Source organism: Sturnira hondurensis, unplaced genomic scaffold, assembly GCF_014824575.4.
Source record: "Sturnira hondurensis isolate 20B ecotype Veracruz unplaced genomic scaffold, ASM1482457v3 Scaffold0019978, whole genome shotgun sequence".
Classification (NCBI taxonomy): Eukaryota; Metazoa; Chordata; class Mammalia; order Chiroptera; family Phyllostomidae; genus Sturnira; species Sturnira hondurensis.
Genome location: NW_028092609.1, coordinates 522,349 through 542,737, shown reverse-complemented (window position 1 = coordinate 542,737; position 20,389 = coordinate 522,349). Strand labels below are relative to the sequence as shown.

Below are 20,389 nucleotides of genomic sequence, written 5' to 3'. Positions count from 1 at the left end.
AACTTAACGCCGAGCGCTGGGCAGATGCCAACAGCCTGGATCAGGCCCCGTTTGGCCACATGGCCGTGCTCTGGGCCACCGGCAGCCTGAGCGGGGAGCTGGTGCCTGCCTGAAGACCTCTGGAAGGAAGCCAGGCTCCAGGCAGATAGGGCAGCAAGAAGCCTGGTGGCACGTGCTGGCCCAGCTGCTGGCAAGGCCTGGAGGTTGGCTCGCTCAGTGGTTCCAAGTGGCACCCGTGTGGCTCTGTGTGACCGTTTTCCAACCCTTTGCTCCCCACTTCAGGCCCAGCACTTTGGCAGGGGAGGGCCAAGGGTGATCCTCATCTCTGCCAGTTTAAGCCACTGACCCAGCTTGTCCTCCTCCAGCCAACCCCGCCCCCCAGGAGGCCCACGCTTTGTCACCCCCATGTTGCCCTGATGTCCTCCAATGTCCAGCTTGGCTGTCCACTCTGCCCGGGCCCACTGGGAGTCACACTTGCAGGCTTGACAGGCCAACATCCTCTGTGTGAAGATGAGAGAGGTGGAGGCTGTGGTTGTGCTTCAGGAATTGCCAGGGTCCCTTGTCTCTCCAGCCTGGCTCTGGCCTCCGCCCCCAACTTCTGTTAACACTGAATAACCCTTGTCCTGGCCACATATACACACGCCGGGCTGTTCCGTGTCTCTGAGCCCCAGCTCAGGTTTTCCCCTTGCCTGGAGTTCCTCTATCACCCCTCATGTTGTGGCTAATTTCTAATCATGCTTAAGATTTGCCTCTTCCAGGAAGCCTTCCCTGATACCTATGTGCACACACACAAGTACCGACTCTGTTCCCAAAATCCCCTGGGTTACCCTCCAACATAGTACTTCTGACCCTGGGTTGTTACAAGTCTTGCTCCCCCACTGAACTGTGAGCTCATTTCTTGAGGATAAGCTTGATGCTGGGGCCTCCTCACTGAAGTCACGTGAGGGCTCCCAGTGAGCTCCTCGGTGGCGGAGCCTTTCGAGAGTGTCCCTGTGTTCCCAGCTCCTGGGGCAGGCCTGGCACCAACATGAGTGTGCAGAAAATGCTTCCTCTGCACTGGCTCTGTGCCCAGACTGCAGTTCACACAACTGCCCGTAGGGAGCTGCCGTAAGGTGCCCAGACAGCTGTGAGGCCCACGGGACGTATGGGTGCCGGGTCCCCGATGGCTCATTCTTGTCGCCATGTCCTTTGGACCCCGTCTAATGAGAGCAGTAGGGACGGGCCTGGTGCTGGGCTGCCACCCACCTCTGACCGGATAGTTTAGGTAGTCACTGCCCTCCCGAGCCTCAGTTTCTCCTTTGGTTGGGTGGTCCCCAAACACCCCACTGCAGGTGGGGCTGAAGACTGAATGGAGTGCACAGCGGCACCCCTGGCTCGGGGAAGGTGCTCCACGCACAGATGATGGGACCACTGCTGTCACTGTCATTGTCACCCTCACCTGTCCTCACTACCTCTCCCAGTGATGTGAATGGAGACAGGGATGGTGCACTCCTGTCCCTCACTCAAGGCGCTTATGGTCTGGTTTGGGCTGTAGGAGCTGAAATGATCTCAGTGGAAGTTCTCACTGACCAGGTCGGGGTCGTGCGGGCGCTAAATCGGCACTTGTGAGTTGCCATGGTAACAGGATGGAGAGTGACCTCAGGTACTGAGAGGAGGGCGTTCTGTGGCCGCTCGTGTCCAAAGCCCTCCGTGAGTGAGTGCGTGCTGGCGTGGGGTCTGGGGACCGGAGTGGGCAGTGTCCCACTTGCACTGTTCTTATCCTTGGGACCTGCCCACAGTCATGAGGCAGAATCGAGGGAGCCCACTGGAGCGCTCACCCCCTGGCTTCCCAGAGGACCACGCAGAGCCTTCTGGGGGCTTTGAAAGCTGGAGGGTGGCCTGCGAGAGCTGGAAGGCCATTCTCACGTTTGCTTCCCGGTTTACAGATGGGGAGATGGAGCGCTGAGAAGGCAGGATCTTCCTGAGGTGGGACTCGAGCCCAGTGGGCGGCTCTACCCCTCCACTATGCTTTTCTGTGGGGGGCGGCGGCTCCCACGGCACTCTGTCCTGGGAAGAGGGAACGAACCATGGCTACCTGGCTGAGCTTGGTGAAAGCAGGGACCTGGAGCCAGACTGCTGAGGTTCGGGATCCTGCCTGGGTGGCTTGGACAAGCTATTTAACCTGTTTATCTGTAGAACAGAGCTGGTAAAAGTACCTACTTCCTGGACCGAGCGTGAGGCTTGAATGAATGAATGTGCATGAAGTATTTGTGCATAGCCCGGCACATGGCGCGCACTGTGTAAGCATTAGCTGCTGTTCGGAGGTGGTGGTGCTGCTGCTGCTGCTGATGGAATGGGTAACGATGTTAACTATGGTGGCATTGATAACGACAGCGAGGAGGAGGAGGCAGAAGAGGAGGAGGAGGACGTTGATGATGGTGGTGACTGTCGATGAGGATGATGGTACCGTGGTCATGTTGGTGGTCCTAATGTTCGGTATATGAAAATAGGTGTGACTTTGTCTTTTTCCAGCCATTCCCAGGATACCATGGCCGGGAAGTGGGGCATTGTGGTTCACTGATGATTCAAACAAACCATAGGCATGTGTTCACAGCCCCACAGAGATGTACAGGCATGGGTACCATTCACAGATGACGATGCAGCCTGTGCAGAGGCTGAGGTCAGGGCATGGGAGGAAACGAGTACCCTGTCCTAAGATCTGCTAGACCTTGCTCTTTACTCTGGTGAGCACAGGGACGGGCAGCAGGGACACCCAGAGTGCATGGCTCCCACAGTCTGCCTGGTTCTTCATGGGAAACAGACCCAGCTTGTGGGCGGCCCTGGTCGGGGCTGACTGAGCCTCTTAAACCCTCGACTGTGTCACGTAGACACCGCTGCCGGTTGCAGAAACCCCTTTAGCAAGCCCAGCCCCCAAGGCAGCCCATCACCCCCCTTCCCAGAAGGTTTCTGAGTGCATCTTCCAGGCCAGGTCCACACACAGTGCATGTGTGGTCAGGTCTGGGCCTCACTGCGCACAGCCGCTGGTGTCTGGGGCTCCAAGTGGCCGGCTGACTGCAAGGGGCTTGCTGCAGCGAGACTGGGGCGCCTTGGACTGTCGGGAAAGGCTGGGAGCAAGGCCGAGGATAACTCAGTGTCTTCCAAACGACCTGCGTCTTGGCAGAATTTGAAGTGACTTGAGGTAAACTCACGCAGAGTTGGAAGGAGCATTAAAGGCTGTTCAGGGCAGCCCCTGCGTTTTACAGGTGACCACGCCAGACCCATGCACACCTCCCTGGACCCGGACACACCTGCATTTTGGCCCATGTCACTCGACATTTATATTTCCTTGTATGTCTTCCTGGAAGGCGGACGCCTCAAGGGCAGGGTCTGTGACCTATTCACCTCTAATCCCTAGAACCCAGCACCAGGCCTGGCACGGGGCTTGTTGGAAGGCATCTGTTGAGTGAAAGTGCAGATGGCTGAGTCCCAGCAGTCGCCTCCTCCAGGAAGCCTTCCCTGCTGCCCCAGATAGGTGAGCTGTTTGTTACCTGTGAGCATCCCTCCCTTGGAGCTCCTGTTACACTGGGTTGTGATGACCTAGCTGTGTGACTCAGTAGGCCTGGCCCCAGAGCTAGTGTCGGGAACAGTGATTGACCATTACCAGTCCTACGGATATCAGGGAGGCCTCCCAGAGCCTCCCCAAACTCCCAGGGTTTCCCAGATGAGGCAACTGAGGCCCGAGAGAGGAAGGGACTAGTCTGAGGACCCCTGGTGTGGACCAGTGGCAGAGTTAGGTTGGGGACATTGGGCCCAGGGCGGTCAATCTCTAGCCAGGTCCCCAACTGGGAAGCGGCAGACCCTGGATTCTAACCCTGGGCAGATCCCAACAGAGGACCAGGCCCCCGCCAGCCCGATGAACAAAGTGGGGGAAGACCCTTAGCTGTGGAGTCTCAGAGCGGGATGCGGAAACCCTTTCCTAGGTTCACCCCAACCCCCACTCTGCCACCAGCTCATCTGAGCCAGGCCCCGCGAGCACAATAAGCTCAAAGCACATCACCCATCGTGTGGCTAGGAGGTGACATCCCTCGGCTCGCCCAGCACTCAGCTCATCACTCTGAGCTGCTGCTCTCATTCTCCCCCCTTTTCTCCCTAACCACACCCCCGCCTCACTGTCTTTCCTTCAGTTCTTCACACTTGCCAGCTTCCTACCCTGTTTCCCCCATCCCCTTCATCTAGCTGAGCCTACCCATCCCCAGCTCACTAGACCCCTACGCATGGGCCTCCAGGGAGCTGCCAGAGCCAGCCCTGCACTTGCCTTCTCATTTGAAGTGCTTGGGTGGGTTTGTGCTCAGGCCCCTGAGGGGCCAGGCTAGGGGTAAGGATGGGGCATGTCATCCCCTTTAAATGCTCAACTCATTTAACCTTAATTGCTTTGTTTTCATAGACATTGGCTAAGGAAAAGGATCAAATTATGGCTTGAATTGGGTCTTACTAATCTTAATTAAAAGCTCTCGTTTATAATCAGGACCAGGCCCCAGATGAGGAGCAAATGCCCTCAAATGGCTTGTTTAAACAGCTAAGACCCCCGCCCCGATAACCACCGTGTAGCCTGACCTGGCGGCGCTCCGCGCCCCTTCCGCACGGCGCCCCTTTCTGCGTGTGCTTAATTTCTGAGATCAGTTGCTCAAGCAGTTTATTCCACTTGCAAGTTCCAACTCAGGCCTTTCCCAAAAGGCCATAATTAAAACTCTTGGGGGAAATAAATTTTTGTTTTGGCCACAGTATATCAAATATATTATTATTTCCCCCTTTTTTGTGAAAAGGAAAAAAATGAGAACCTTAGGGCTATCGCAGATCACAAAATTAGCATGTGTGTAATGAATGTAAATAGTCACTTCCTGAATGGAATGTCCCCAGGGCCCCCTTGTCAGTCACTGAAGTTGGGTAGATTACAGGGCAGGCCATTAAGTGTTTTAACGAAAGTCCGAATGACATGCCCGCTGATCCATTTAGTCTAGCAGTAGGAAAAAATCTTAAGACCGCTTGGCCTTCTTAGAAAATAGTGTCTTTGACCTTATTAAATCATTTTCATTATCATTATTGCACATGTTCCTGAAACTCCAGATAAAATTCTGCTTTTGGGGAGGCCAGGACAGGCAGTAGGGGGGGGGGCACGGGAATTCTTCTTCAAGTCTTCAAATGAGCACGTGTGGGTGCTAGCCCAGGGCTCCTGGGTGAGGAGGAAAGGGGCTCAGGTCCCACAGACCAACGGGCAGGAAGAAATTGGATGTGACTTAAAATTCCAAGTTGCTGCCCTGGCTGGTGTAGCTCAGTGGGTTGAGCACAGACAGGCCTGTGATGCAAAAGGTTGCCCGTTCGATTCCCAGTCAGGGCACATGCCTGGGTTGCAGGCCAGGTCCCCAGCAGGGGACACATGAGAGGCAACCACACATTGATGTTTCTCTCTCACTGTTTCTCCTTCCCTTCTCCTCTCTCTAAAAATAAATAAATAAATTAAAAAAAAATTTCCAAGTTGCTGTCAGCTAGCAATTAGGTCATGTTGACTGTGATAGTCCCAGCTCCAACGCCGATCTTCGGCTTCTTGGACCCTAGGTCTCTTTTTTAAAAGAAGGGGGAAAACGAAAGGCTCCCACTGTGCGCATTAAGCATCGGAGGCAAGTTCTCCTTCCCGATCCTCCATCTGCCCATCCGCAGAGTGTGTCCACTGGACCGGAGTCAGTTCCGGGTCGAGACGACTCACCGAGCCCCTACTCTGGGCCAAGGGCGGTGCCGGGACCAGGGCGTGTTTTCCCGGCCTTACCGGTTGGGGGGACAGATGTGATCCTAGCAGGTGTGCGAAGTGCAGCACTGGGAATCCAGAGCAGACTCCGTGGGGGTGAAGAAGAGGGGAGAGTGTCTATGCCCAAGGAGGAAGCGGGGGAGACATTAGAAGGGCTCCCAGGGCCCAGGGGGCGTCTGTAGCCAGCACACAGAGGCCCGTAGGGGTCTGGTGTGTTCCTCCAGCACCCGCGGCTCTCTGAGGCTGGTTCTTGCCCCAAGCAGTGGCAGCACAGACACCTGCCTCACAGAGGGCAGGTTGGAGCGACGGTGGGAGGCATGCAAGCTGCCTAGCTGTAGGTGAGAGCGCCTGTGAGCTAAGCTCCCTTTTTTCTCTGAAACCCCCTCTCTTGAGGGTTGGAGGGTCTCTGCCCCCACCCCCATATCTCCCAGCTCCCCAGGCAGCAGGCCCCTTGCCTCCCCTTCCTCCGGGCCCTCTCGCCTCCTCTTGGCCGCTTCTTATTACAGTGGCTGTATTTGTTTTTCCATCGCAGGAATGCTAAGCAGAAAAAACCATTATTTCTAAGAAAATAAACTGCAGGCTGTTGGCCTTTGAATGCTACCGAAATGGATGGCGGCCTTCCCCAAAGGCCTTGAGACAGAGTGGGCCAGAGGGCTCCTTTGTGCGGGCAAGGTCAGGGGGTCTTGGCGGGTGCCCTGAGGGGGTCCTCCAGATGGGCCAGGGCTGCAGCCCCCTGGAGGAGACAGTTAAAAACCCCAGTGGACCAGCCTCGACTTTAGGCCCGGTTGATAATGGCCGATGGGCCTGATCGTGCCCTAATCCCTCCGAGGCCTCCTCAGTGCACTCCTCCCTCCAGGAGCCGCCATGCCTCCTCTCTGGGCTTCCTGGCCATTTCACTGAGGGCTGAGGGGCGGAGCACTGAGCAAAGTTTTATGGAGACCTGGGTGCCAGCCCTGGGTGACCTTGGGCGGGCTGTGGACTTCTTGAGCCTTAGTGTGCTGACTGCAAAGTTCAGGGCTGGGGCCTGGAGACTCCCAGCTCCTATGGCCCCCATGGTGGGCGGCTTCTCCTCAGGGTGCTCCTTGCCATGGTGGCACCCAGCGCTGGCTCCATCTCTTGGGGTGGCAGGTGGTCTCCAGCCGGACCATGGCCACTTGTCCCTTTCCGCAGGCAGCCCCACAGGTCGACCCAGGCCTGGCTGGTGCAGTGCTGGGCGAGGCCGTGCTCATAGGAGAGACATCCGTCTTGGGGGGGTGTCATTCTCCACCCCCCCAAGCTGGCAGCACCTATGGCCAGGTTCTAAGCTGAGGATGAGGATCCAGCCCAGGGAGGTGTTAACACAGGAGGGAAGAAGGCAAGGAGGTGGCTCGATCCTCAGAACTGTGGGGCATGGCTCCCTGGGTCACTGAGATAACCTGACAGGGAGGCCAGGGGGCCGAGGTGGGGCACGCAGCACTGTTCCTCCAACGAGAGTGTCGGGGTCAGGAGAGGGGACTCGGAACCAGGCTGCCTGAGTTCCAGTATTGGCTACGCCGCTTACTAGCTGGGTGACCCAGGGCAAGTGCCCCAAGCTCTCTGAGCCTCAGTTTCCCTTTCTATGACGAGGGAAAGTAAGGCCCTGCTGCCTGGGCTGCAGTGATGGGGCAGCCGCCTGCCGTCAGACGGTGCCCTGTCACTTTCAGTGACAGACTCCTGGGGAATTAGTTGGAGGGAAAGAGGTTGAGGTCAAACCGCACGGGGCCTGTGAGGTTAGGGGAAGACGCCTGAGCTGGGGGTTCTCGGGGCCAAGTTGCTGTCAGCCCCCAACTTGCTGGTAAAATAGGCTTCTCAGTTCCCGGTCTGGGTTTGGGTACCCGTTTATAGAATCCAGGGGGTGCATTGGAGGAGCTCAGGGTCCGGCTTCCCTGTTCCAAGCCGCAGCCACTGCGTGTTCCCCACCATCCTGCTGCTGAGCTCACAGGAGGCCAGGCCTCCAGAGCAGCCCCCCAAGTCCTAAGTGTGGGGCTCTGGGGCTTCTCCCCAGCTTTTTCCTGAGGAGCCTGAGCATGCCTGTCATCGAAGGGAGCAGAGGCGGCTTCCACACAGCACAGCAGGCCCTGGGCCCGCCCTGGCTTCCACCTCAGCCACACCCACCTGTCAGCCTCCCCTGCCTGGGCTGCCTCAGTGTCTGGTGGGCCTGAGGCCAGAACCTGGGGGAGTCCCCAGAGAAGCGGTCAGGATGTTGCTGAGGGAGAAAGGGGATCATTAACTGGTCCTTTGTGTTTGGGAGGCGAGTCCCACCTGGTACTTGGGAGCCACGGAGCCCACTGTGAGCTCCCTCTGGGCAGGCAGCAGGCGGAGTCTGGCATTTGTGCTTCCCTGCAACAGGCGGAGCGCCCCCTCCAGGCCCAGCCAGCTCAGTGGATGAGAGCCCGCAGCACTGATGCTTTAAAAATTTTCATCAGCTCCACTGAGATAATTCACACACCATACAATTCGCCCATTTAAAGTGTACAGTTCGGTGCCTTTTAGTAATTTACAGAGTTGTGCATTCGTCTATTTTAGAGCCTTCTCTCACCCAGAAGAAACCCTGCACCCTTTAGCCATGACTCTCCAGCCCCTCAGGCCCCCAGTCCCAGAAAACCACTAATCCACTTCCTGTCTCAATAGATTTGGCTTTTCTGGCCCTGGCTGGTGTAGCTCGGTGGATTGAGCGCAGGCCTGCGAACCACACAATTGATCGAGGTTCGATTTCCAGTCAGGGCACATGCCTGGGTTGCGGGCCAGTTCCCAGCAGGGGACTCACGAGAGGCAACCATACATTGTTTCTCTCCTTCTCTCCTTCCTTTCCTCTCTAAAAGATAAATAAATAAAATCTTTAAAAAAAATAGATTTGGCTTTTCTGGAGACTTCACCTACATGGAATCCTACCATAGGTGGTCCTTGGTGGCTGGAACAGCATTAGCTTTGCAGCCCGGTGGCCTGGCTCACTTCCTGGCTGCACTCGCACTGGCTGTGGGAGCTTGGGCAGCACAGGTGACGCCCGTGAGCCTCGGTTTCCCCTGCTGTACAGTGAAGGTGCCGGGCCCTCTTCTCCGGGCGGCCAAGCAGGAAGGCCTCATGCTGTCGCCACACCACGGGGTCAGCCAGCAGAGGCTGCCGACAGGGTGGTCCCTCCTTCCTTCAGCGTAGGCTGTGGCTGTGCTCGCTCTGCTACCTCTGAGGCAACAGGACTCCGTTCTTGCCTGTAGGACACACTCAGAGCAAGTGGGAGTGTCTGTTCTCAGGGTGGCGGAGCCCAGAAAGTGGGGAGGTCACGCCTGCCAGGGGACTGGCAAAAGCTGCAGGGAGGAGGAGGTGCTCAGGCTCAGTCTGCAAAAGTGCATAGGTATCTGTGAAGGAGAAGGAACTCCAGGCAGAGGGAACAGCATGAGCAAAAGTGTAGTGGCCTGAAGCTGTGAGGGCCACTGGGAAAGGTCAGCAGACGGCTCCAACCCCACGGTTGTCCTGGATCAAGGGCAGGATGGAGGGAGGACCTTCCCACCCCTGGCCGAGCCATGGTCGCCGTGCACAGGGAGGAATGGAAAAGTATATCGATTTGTGTTGGTTTTGCGTGACCTTTGACCTTTCCCATAACGAACTGCTGGGCCCACTTCTGGCGTTGTCTCAGCAGAAGGGGCGCCTGATCGATGGGTGCCAGGGGTCTGCAGAGAGCGGTCTCATTACTCAGTCATTACGAACCCAGAGCTTAACCCTGTGCCACGGAGATGGGGCAGGGGGCTGGGGGACAGCGGGCCAGTGGCTTAATCCTTCCTGCTAGGCGGCCCTGCCGAACTACCTTCCTTCAAGCATAATTAGACGACAAACCAGATTACGATTTATTCACCAATAAGGACTCAACTTCCTAAGCCCTGCGTCTCCCCCAGAATGGGTGCCTGATCTAAGGAGCGCGTGGTTCCCCTAAAGCCCCCAGACAAAGGGCAAGACGTGCTAGCCCCCAGCCTGCACAGGGTCTTTGTTCGAGCACTTGGTCTCCGCTGTCTGCAAGCACGGTCAAGAAAAATGCCGATTTCAGGGGAAAGGAAAAGACATTTGCAGTAACGATCTCTAGAAGGGCAGAGTGAGATGCTTTAAAAATCCTTTTTTTTTTTTTGTAAGGCTCACAAATGTTGAAATCACTATAGTGTACACCTGAAACTAATGTAACATCATAGACCAGCTAGACTTCAATTTTTTAAAAGTCTTGACTGAGAACCTTTCCGGTCAGTCCTAATTTGTAGAAAAATGCCCTGAAATCATATTAAAGTAAAATGAGATGGAGCTCTGACTATTCGCAGTAGAATCTTTTTGAACCTAGGCACCACCAAGTAAATGTATATTTTATGAGTCAGTGAGAATCAATTTTGAATTAAGTGAAAAAATCAAACTCACCCCACTCTCATCCCAAACCAGCACTGTGGGCACGAGGCACACAGCCGCAGCCGTGGGGTCCTGTGCACGCTGCCATTTTTATTTAGGGACGGCGGGACTGTGTGACCTTCTGAAAGTCCCTCCTGAGCGGCTCCCCGCGCTGTTCTCCTCTGCTCTGTTGGATGTCCGGAGCTGTTTTCTGTTGGGAATTGAGTTTTCATTTTTTGAAAAAACCTGAGCCGGAGAAGGGGCAGGGGCCCCTCTGCACACAGTCAGGTCTTTTGTCCTCTTTGCTTTCTCCTCTTGTGGGACCCTTCCCTGTCACCGCCCCTCACCCTCAAGGCGGGTGTGGACCTTGAAAATGGAAGTAGTGATGCATGACATCCCCTCCGCACCCCCCTCTTAACAACTGCTTGGAGCTGGAAGCCGTTTAGACGGGTATTCATGTCCTGCACCCAGAGGATGTGGCTCCTGCGTGGAACGCTGCCACGGGGTTGGCCTCCACCTCCGCCTCGGTGAAACGGGAGCAGCGCCCACGCCAGCTTCCTCACACCAGCCTCTGGTGCTGTCTACACGTGGCCCTCTTCCCTGCGTGTCTGTGCCCTTTCCCACGGTTTCCTCTCCGTCCTAACCCCCTCCCTGTGTGTCAGTATCTGAATTTCCCTCCTCTGATAAATGAGGACACCAGTCATCGGACTGGGGCCCCCATGCTCCAGTCCAGAGGTTAGGACATCAACACATCTTTTCCGGGAGGACGCAGTTCGCCGCTCAGCAGTCTGTTTGGAACAGGCACCCAGAGAGCTTGGCTCCGCCCCTCCATTCCTTCACCCTCCTCCCCACCAAGTCTGCTTCTTCCTCCTCCGGCTTTAACTGTTCTCAAGGAGTGGTTGGAGCCCGAGGGGCATCTTGAAGGCCTGCAGGCCTCCTCCAGGGCTGGCGGGTCTTGGATATGCTCGTTACAGTAATAAATCCCCTGGCTTTGGCAGAGATCTCGTTTAGTTGCTTTGTTTGTGTGTTTATTCCTTAGGTATTAAAGGAGGAGGCTCACATGTTCTTAAAAAACAAAAATTTAAGGCACAAATGCAGAAAATGAGGGGGCGCTCACTGGGCACAGATGATCTCTGCCCGGGGTGCTGGGGAAAGCAGGCTGGCCTCAGAGGCCCGGAGGAGCACGCAGGCCTGGGGGCCGGCAGGAACTGCCCATTCTAAGAGATGGTTGCGTGTGGGGGGAATTCCTTGGGGACGGACTAAGGGAAGAGGTGTGAGCATTGAGCATTCCCGCACTCTTCAGCCCACTGGTCTCTACTGTGGCCTACACTCTGAGGAGGCAAAGGGAGGAACAGGCTAGAGTTGTTTTATTGACTTTTAGGCAATCTTTTTATAATGCCTTATGGGTATGCTGATCAAATAGCTTATCATTTTCACAGTGAAAAGTATGCTGTTAATAATTACACCCAGATACCAGGCACAAACTGGAACCATGCCAGGCACAGTGGGGAGTGTGACCGTTGTAATCAGAGGAGAAACATCTTCCTCAGACTTATCCACCTTTAAAAATAGCTGGTCTCGGTGCATTTTATGGACGTGGTAACTCCAACTGATTGTTTCCTTCTTTGCTTTGGCTGCCAGGAAGTTCAGAGCCATATTTGTGGTCTGCCTTTTGAAATTGTGCTGGAGTTACCGAATGTATTGCTGCATACTTTCACCAGCATTCTTTTAGCCTTCAACCTCACTTCTTTTTCTTCATCCTAACATCTCATTTTGAAAATCTTATTGTATATATTTCATAAGCAGTTTAGATGGATGATATTTAATGGAACTGATGGGTAGATGAATAGATGCTTGGACAGATGAGTGAATATTTATTTGGATGGACAGATAGATGAGTGAGTAGGTGTTTGGGGGTGTGTGTGTGTTTGCTTAGATGGCTGGGTGCTTCTATCAATGAATAGATGGATAGATGCTTAGCTATGTGGATGGATGGATGAGTGAATAGAGGTGTGGATGGATAAATGTTTAAAGAGTTTATTTATTTTCCCTAGCTGGTGTGGCTCCGTGGATTACATGCCAGCCTGCAAACCAAAGGGCTGCTGGCTCAATTCCCAGTCAAGGCACATGCCTGGGTTGTTGGTCAGGTCTCCGGTGGGGGGCATGTGAGAGGCAACCACACATTGATGTTTCTCCCCCTCTCTGCCTCCCTTACCTTCTCTCTAAAACTAAATAAATAGAGAGAAGGTAAGAGAGGGAGAGAAATATCGATATGAGAGAGGAACCAAACCCACAACCTAGGCATGTGCCTCAACCAGGAATTGAACTGGCAACCTTTCCTTTCATGGAACGACACCCAACCCACTGAGCCACACCTGTCAGGGTAGGATGAGTGTTTAGATGTCTGGATGAAGAGAAGGATGGGTGTCTGGCTGAGTGTTTAGATGGTGGATGCATGTGTAGATGTATGGGTGGATGTCTGGAGGATAAAGGAATGGATGAATAATAGATGATTGGATGAGTGGAAGGATGGTCAGCTGACTGAATTTTTAGATGGACAGACTTTGCATGAACAGGCAAATGGAAGGATGGCTGGGTGGGCACTTGAACGGGTACCTAGTACAGTGACCAGATGGGTAGATAATGGGTGGGCGGCGGCCTGGCTGGCTACTTGGGTAGATGGACAGGTGCACAGGTAGGTGCATGTGTGCGGAGCAAGTAGAAGGATGAAGGGGTAAGTGCGTGTTCTGATGATTGGATGCTTTCTTGGTACACAGTGTAATTGTGCCAAGAGTGAAATCACGTGTATAAAGTACGTTGCTGCCCCAGCCGTGTGGCTCAGTTGGATGAGTGCTGTCCCGTGCACAAGCAGGTTATGGATTCAATCCCCGGTCAGGGTGCACATGAGAGGTGACCAGTCAATGTTTCTCTCTCACACTGATGTTCCTCCCTGTCTCTAAAATCAATGAGCATCGTCAGGTGAGTATTAAAAAAATTCAAGTACTGTGCCAATGCCTGGCATGTCACGGGCAGTCTGACTTCTAATAGAAAGGACATGGGTTTTATGGGCCTAAAGACCTTTGTTTCGATCCTTGCCCGACCACTTACTGCAGGACCTTGCGCAACTTCCCAGCCTCTCTGCACTTTGGCCTACTCAACCGCGAAACTGAGTTAAGATACCACCCCGGGGGCTGCTAAGTGGGCTAGTGTATGTTCCAGCAGATACCTGCATACTTCCTTCTGAGGTAGGGGAGGTGGAGCAGGGAGAGAACTCTTTTAACTAAGCATAAAAGTCCCTTCCCTCCGTCTGATTTATCCACACTATGCCCTGGGTCCACACTGGGACCACCAGCAGTTGCAAATGCCATGCACTGTTTGGTCGAAATGGATCGGACTACACTGTCGGAGTTGGGACAAGACCATCTTCTCCAGAGAGTCACCTTCTCGGATGAAGGGAAGGGGGGACCAGTTTGGGGGCTGCTGGTTCAGATCGGATGAGATGACACTGAGCTGACAGGTAGTGGAAACAGGTGGCCAGTGGGTGGCCTGGAACCACGGTAACAGTGTTGAAAAACTATGCTTTGGGACTTGATTAGGTACCAGTTGGGTGTGGAGAAATGATATTCACTGGATGGGGCACCCCAGAAAAGTGCAGGTTGATGAGTGAAAGTTGGGGCACGCTGCCTTTGTGTGTCTGTGGAAGATCCGTGGGGGAAAGTGGTTGGTTGGTGTACTGGGGGCTCTGGTGCAAGGTCAGGGTTGCAGAGACTGGGAGGTGATCAATATCCTAGTCTTTATAAACCCATGTGCCTTTTCAAGTATAAAATCTTGTATCCTCCTCCTTCAGTGTTACTTACAATTTCTAAGTGCATTAAATATATGATTAAAACCAATTCAAATGACTTGCAGAATTAGGTCAGCTTCCCAGCTGAAGCTGATGGCCACCGCAGGCAGGTCAGGAGGAAGTCTCTGTCTTGGACACCTTTGGAGATTTAGGCTGGTTTGTTCTTCCCTCTGGTGGCCCAGCAGGCAGGCACCTGGAGCAGGCTGTACAACTCCTGAGGTGTTCAGGAGCTGCTATGCTGCAGTTTTCACTGAAGTATCCTGTCTGCTGGCAGTGTTCCTGGCTTATTCACCTCCAGGATCAGGGAGCTCACTACCTAATGAGACAGCTTCTGCCGTCCAGATGGGAATGCATGCCTGAGAACGTGAATGTCCCCCATGGCTTCCTCCCCACCCCCACCCCCACCCCACTCGGTGGAGCTCTGCCGTCCAGACAATGTGGACAGCAGGGAGCGGGGTGGCTCCTGGCGCCAGCTCCTTCGGCGCTCGCGGGAGCGGTCAGACTTGCCTTTAGTCCCTGCTATTCCTCAGGCAGTCCCCACTCCAGCTTTTGCAGTTGGGACCCATCTCAAAAGCACTCTTCAACCGAGGAGCAGACAGCTCACCCTCCCAGCCCCACATTGTAACACATTCTGAGGCATTTCCGGTTCTCTTAGCGCAGGCACTTCCCGTTCCACTGGGTAGCACTTCCGGTTCCGCTGTGGAGCACTTCCGCCTCCCTCTCGCTGCTTCTCCGTGTTGCTTATGGAGGCATGGGTGGGTGTAGATCGAGACCCACGAGCCCACGAAGCGTTTGCCGGGCAGGGCAGGAGGGCAGGCGACCCCAGCAGTGCTGACGGTTCTCAGTTCTCTGTACCTCGGAGGGACCTCCTCGCCTCTTCCAGACATGGCGCCGGGCTTAGGTCCCCTCAGGCCGCAGAGCCGGGCTGTACTGGTTCTAACCCCACTTGTTCTACATTCCAATTACGGGACGTGTGGCAACATCTCGCCCCGCACCCCGTTGCCTCCGTTTCTTAAGTGCCCTCGTGAGATTGGAATAATGATAATGGTGCCTAGGTGTCTGAGTTACCGTGGGATTCCTTTGAAAGATGATGACGTGGTGTTGTCCACGGGACGTGGATCTAGAAGCAGCTCCACTTGTGAAATGTTGACTAGGCCCATTCCTGTTACCTCCAAGCCCCTTAAGTCTCTCTGGAACAGGAGAACAGATAGCCCTTTGACCCCTGATGGGAAATGTGGAAAAAGACTAAGAACAGCAGAAAGGGTGACCTTTACAAAGGCTATTAGCCGTTGTTTATGAGACAGAAGGCTTTGTTATAACAAGGACACTGGAGCAGCAGAAATTCAGACTTCAGATGCTGATGCGGAAGGAAACTATTTGAAGGGAGTGCGTGGACTTAAATTCCAGAGTTAGTTACACTTGGTGATGGTATGCGAAGTTCACTCTTTTGGATCCCCTCCCACTTCACAAGTAACGAGCTCTCCACGTCTGGGAGGCCTTCAGATAGGCGGAAGACATCCAGTCTGAGGGCCTTTCACCCAGGTTCCCCACACACTGTGGTTGTTGAGAGGCCTTCCCCGGAGGCAGAGCTGGACCTGACTCTTGTCTGCGTCACTGGTGGATGCTGGAAAGCACCCACACATGTCCAGCACACGGCCCAGCTCTGCAAGGTGGTGGCCAGTCTTGGTACAGAGCCAGGATCTGCATCTTTGTCATCTTTGTGTCCCCAGCCCCCAGCATGGGTTCTCGTGAATACCTGTTGACTCATCCTGTAGCCATGCATGTCCAGGTGGCCTCAGCAGCGCAGGGAGAGGAGACCCCAGGCTCTTCCTCTGACACCTCTCGTGCCCCTCTTACAGACATCGACGAGTGTGAGAATGACTACTACAACGGGGGCTGTGTCCATGAGTGCATCAATATCCCGGGGAACTACAGGTGCACCTGCTTCGACGGCTTCATGCTGGCCCACGATGGACACAACTGCCTGGGTGAGTGCCGCAGTGGTGCCCTGCCTTTGAGGCGCACCCTGCCACTTCTCTGCTCCAACATGGTGTGCTGGGGCTGTAGGAGGGCTTGCTCCCCTTTGGTTGTTTCTTTGTCTTAGTTTGTTGGGGCTGCCAGACTAAAACAGCACAGACTGGGTGGGGGTAGGGGCTTTGACAACAGGAATTTATTTTCTCACAGTTCTGGAGGCTAGAGGTCTAAGGTCAGTGGGGTCACTGCTATGCGTTTTTTCTGAGGCCTCTCAACTCGACTCACAGATGACCACCTTCTTCCCAGGTGTTCATATGGTCATTTCTCCGTGTGTCCGAGTATTTGGTGTCTTTCTGTGTGTCGTCATCGCCTCTGATGAGGACACCAGTCATATTGGAGCAGGGCCCGTCCCAGCTGACTTTTAACCTCTGAAAAGGCCCTGTCTCAGAGACAGCCGCATGCTCAGGGACTGGGGACTGGGGCTTCAACAAGAATTTGGGGGAGCACATTGCAGCCCACAATAAGGATTCTTCTATATCTCCAGAGTCTCGGCTTCAATTATATATTTAAGCCAGTTGTGTAAAATTCATAAGAGTAATGCAAGCTTGCTGTGTAAAATGTGGACAATGCAGAGCGGGGACAAAACACCGGGAAGCACTTCAGTTACGCTGGCGTGCTCCCTGTCGCTCTTCTCTCTGCACCAGGTGCGATTTCACTGCAGCCGTGACCAGGGGGTCAGCATGGTTTTGCCCCTCAACTGTCTTTTCACATCATGTAAACCTCACGTATGTTTACCTGGCCCGTGTCGTTGCTGCTTTTCTAGTCGCCTCATGGTCTGACAAGCAACCGCGTTTAAATAACCTGAGGCTGCTGCACTACCTCGAGAAACGGAGGCTCGAGCAGCCGCAACTGACTCTCTCTCGGTCTGGAAGCCGGAAGTCTGAAGTCAAGCCATCAGCAGGGTTGGCCCGTGTGGAGGACTGGGAGGGAGAGTCAGTTTGAGGCCTCTCCCAGCTCCTCGTGGCCTTGGTGTGCTTTGCTTGTCGGTCACATCGTCCGGGTCTCCGTGTTGTCTTTGCTCTGTGCCCTTCTCTCTCCATGTCCAGATTTCCCCTGTCTACAAGGACACGGTCCTATTGGATTAAACCTTAACCCGATGACTTAGTGTGGATCGTCTGCAAACACCCCATCTCCAGAGAGGCTGTGTTCTCAGACACTGGTGGTTAGGCCTTCAACCTCTTTGGGGGCACAGCTCAACCTGCTGCAGAGGTGGCGTGCCGTCTGTAGCAGGAGGAACGTCTCGGGGCAGAGAGCTCACGGTCTCAAAGTGGAAGTGCCTGACCCTGAAGCACTTGTCCCCCGCTGGCTGTGGGGGCCCAGGGGTGAGACGTGGACTCGGCGGGAGTGTGGCTACGGACACATTGGTGACGTCTCGGGGCCTCAGTCACCCCCTTGCTGGTAAACAGAGGGTGATGGTAGCCGTCGTGAGCAGTAACTGAGATCACGTCCAGGCACTGGGAAGCATGGTGGGCACAGGGCTGTCAACACTAGTGGCAGTTGCTGTTGCCATGACCTCAGAGCCTCAGGCTTCCCCGCCGTAGAGCCAAGTGTGAGGGTTCAGTGAAGTGACTGGCACTTAGTAGGTGCAAATAGTTAAGGAACAGGCATTAGTGTTACTCTGGGTGACTCGGCCACACTTTGTCGGTTGGACACTTAGATTGTTTGCTTATCTTGTTTGTTTGTTTATACCATCAGAATCTAGAAGTGATTCTGGGCATAGACCTTACTTTTCGCGTCTTTCCCATTGTTGCCTTAGCAGTCCTTCCCAGAAGTGGACCTGCTGGGCCGGCGGTCGTTTGGGTTGTTTGTGACTTCCGCTGCAGGGCTGTCTGCAAGTGCGCGGCACCCCTGCCTCCGGGCCAGCTGGTGCACGGGGGCGGGGGGGGGGCGGCGGGGGGAGTGCGTGTCCCGCGTGCTCTGGACTCTCCCTCTTTGCGGTGTGTCAGCCTCGGATTCCCTGCCTGTTTTCATTTAATCCTGTAGGGTCTCAGATGGGCTTGTTACGGGAAGCGGATCTGGGAACATGTAATCATACCCACAGTAAGTGCCAAACGGGGGTCTGGGCAGCAGGCTGTTGAAGCCAGAAGGGCCTGTGCAGAGCTACCCCCATGAGGGGCAACAGTAGGGGTGGGCATAGGGCTGGGTCCTTCAAGGGGGTCTCTAAAGAGAAGGTTGCTGTGAGCAGGATCTTCAGAGGCTGGGGAGCAGCCCCCTGGGGTGAGGGCACAGCCTGTGTGGAGAGCCAGCGGGGCTCCCGGACGCAGGAACGGTGGGAGGAGGGGCCTCAGGAGGAGGCAGAATCTTCAACTGGACTGTGAAGGATGGGCCGTACAACAGGTGTCGTCTTGATTGACATCCACACGTACCTACTGAGTCCCCCTTGAAGGACAAGCCTTGGCTTTGCTAGTGTGCCCCTTCTCACACACGAGAAAGGGTGTGTGTCAACAACCAACCGTCCCCGAGTGCAAAGCTGATGACCCTGTGGGGCCTCCACTGCTCGAGAGAACAGATGGTGGGAACTGCCAATTCTTGGCTCCAGTCCTGGCCCCGCCAGTCATCAGCTGGGTGACCCTTGGCCAGTCGCTTTCCCTCTGGGCCTCAGTTTCCTCACCTGTGAGGGGGCATTCGTAGTACTAATCTGTGAGTCTTCTGTGAGGACCGAAGGCAATCATGGATGGGGGCTGTCCAGCAGAGTGCAGTGAGCACTCAGATTGAAGTGGGCATCGGGGCACCAACGTTCAGAGATGAACTGAGGGGGGGCTGTCCGATGACGCCTCTGAGACGTGGGGCAGGCCCACACCTGCCGCCTGCGCCCCAGGCCACGCCTGAACACGGCTGGCCGCCACTCCAGCCGCAGCTCTCTCACCTGTGTTAAGGCTCCTGTCGGTGAGCCCTTTGCTCTCGGCTCTGGAGGGTACGCCCCATGCTTCCAGACTGCAGGGGATTCTGTGTGGGTCTTTGTTTCAACAACATTATTTTCACAATGGACTGCTTTTAGAACGGTTAATTTGAGGAACTGGTAAAACTACCCCCACCCCACCTGCCCCCCTCTGAGCACAGATCGCAGCTGCACACGGCTCTGATTCCCGTGCACAGTGGCTGAGAAAAGGCCTTCTCTGCCTCTCCTCTGCTTTCAGTGGAGGGCAGACCCTTCCCAGCAGACTCTTTGGGCTTTTCCGTCCTCGAGACACAACGCCGCTTTAGAGCGTGAAAACCCACCTGCGCTGCATGGGCCACGTGGCCTCTCGGAGTCTCTGCTCCCTCGCCCATCAAACGCTGCAGGAGCGGTGGAGCCGGGGCAGTGCCAGGACTGCGGAAGCCCGGCCGAAACCTGTAACGCTGTAGGAGGAAGCTGGGCTTGCAGTGCAAGGATATAGCCTCCCAGTCCGCCACCGCCGCAGGACTCCACGCTTTGGGACCAGTCACTCAAACCCTCCAGGCTCCCGTTGTCACGGCTCTGAAATGGGAGGATGGGGCCTGTCTCCAAGGGCCACTGTGACAGGTAAACAGGGAAGCGGACTTGGAGAGCTGTGCGTGCAGATGGCAGGGCCTGCACAGGTGCTGGAGACTGTCATCCTCCCAATGCGGTGGTTTTAGGCTGCAGCCCAGTCCTCAGCCAGCTTGCCCGTTAGATTTATCCCCACAGTGTTTACCATCATCATTATCATCACCGTGGAATGATTGGTCAACATTTGACAAATCAAGGATGTCACATAAAAATTGGTATTTCCAGCACTGTTCCTGCTTGGCCATAGTCACCCAGCTCCTGACGCTTATGGGGCTTTGGCAGGAATGCACATGGAGGTTGTACTCCACAGGGCTAAGCATGTAAACAGGACTGGGAGGCTCTGGAAGTTGAACGTGTGCCATCTCTTCCATCTTGACAAGCAGTTTTCCCTCAGGACCTGGGAGGCTGGGCTGGAAGGCAGCCTAGGGCTGCACAGAGTTGGCGCCAGAAAGCGGAAGTGTGCCCGAGCCTGCATCCACCCCTCCCCCCCCCTTTCAAGCCCCTGGCTCTGTCCTGCCATCTGAATGCTCAGGTTCTGGCTCTTTGTCCCCAGATCACCTTTTCTTTTGCTGCTGTTTGGCCCTAAGTGCCATCTGTCCCTCAGAGAACAGACAGACCTGGGGCTCTGGGGCTCTGGGATTTTAGAGTCTCAGGTACTCAGAATGTGGTCAAGGAGCCGTCGTGGACAGTCAGGCCGCTCTGCACCTCCTGCTGCCCGGTCTCCAGAGGTCTGGGTCCAGAGCCTCGTCGGTGCAGCCGCCCTCGCCCCACCACCACGGGCCCCTGGGGGCGATGGCTGGGGCAGATCCCCATTGGCAGGGTTTGAAAAGTGTTCTGGGTCAATTAG

General features: G+C 55.0%; 1 protein-coding gene across 4 annotated transcripts in view; it reads left to right on the top strand.

Annotated features, from left to right (window-relative positions):
- The window catches only part of SCUBE1 (signal peptide, CUB domain and EGF like domain containing 1), a 112,612-nt gene that overhangs the window by 4,851 nt on the left and 87,372 nt on the right, over positions 1 to 20,389 (top strand). For all 4 annotated transcript variants that reach the window (XM_037028505.1, XM_037028507.1, XM_037028504.1 and 1 more), the window contains exon 3: positions 15,860 to 15,988. In XM_037028505.1, the coding sequence (XP_036884400.1) occupies positions 15,860 to 15,988 (129 nt within the window). The remainder of the gene's footprint in view (positions 1 to 15,859; positions 15,989 to 20,389) is intronic.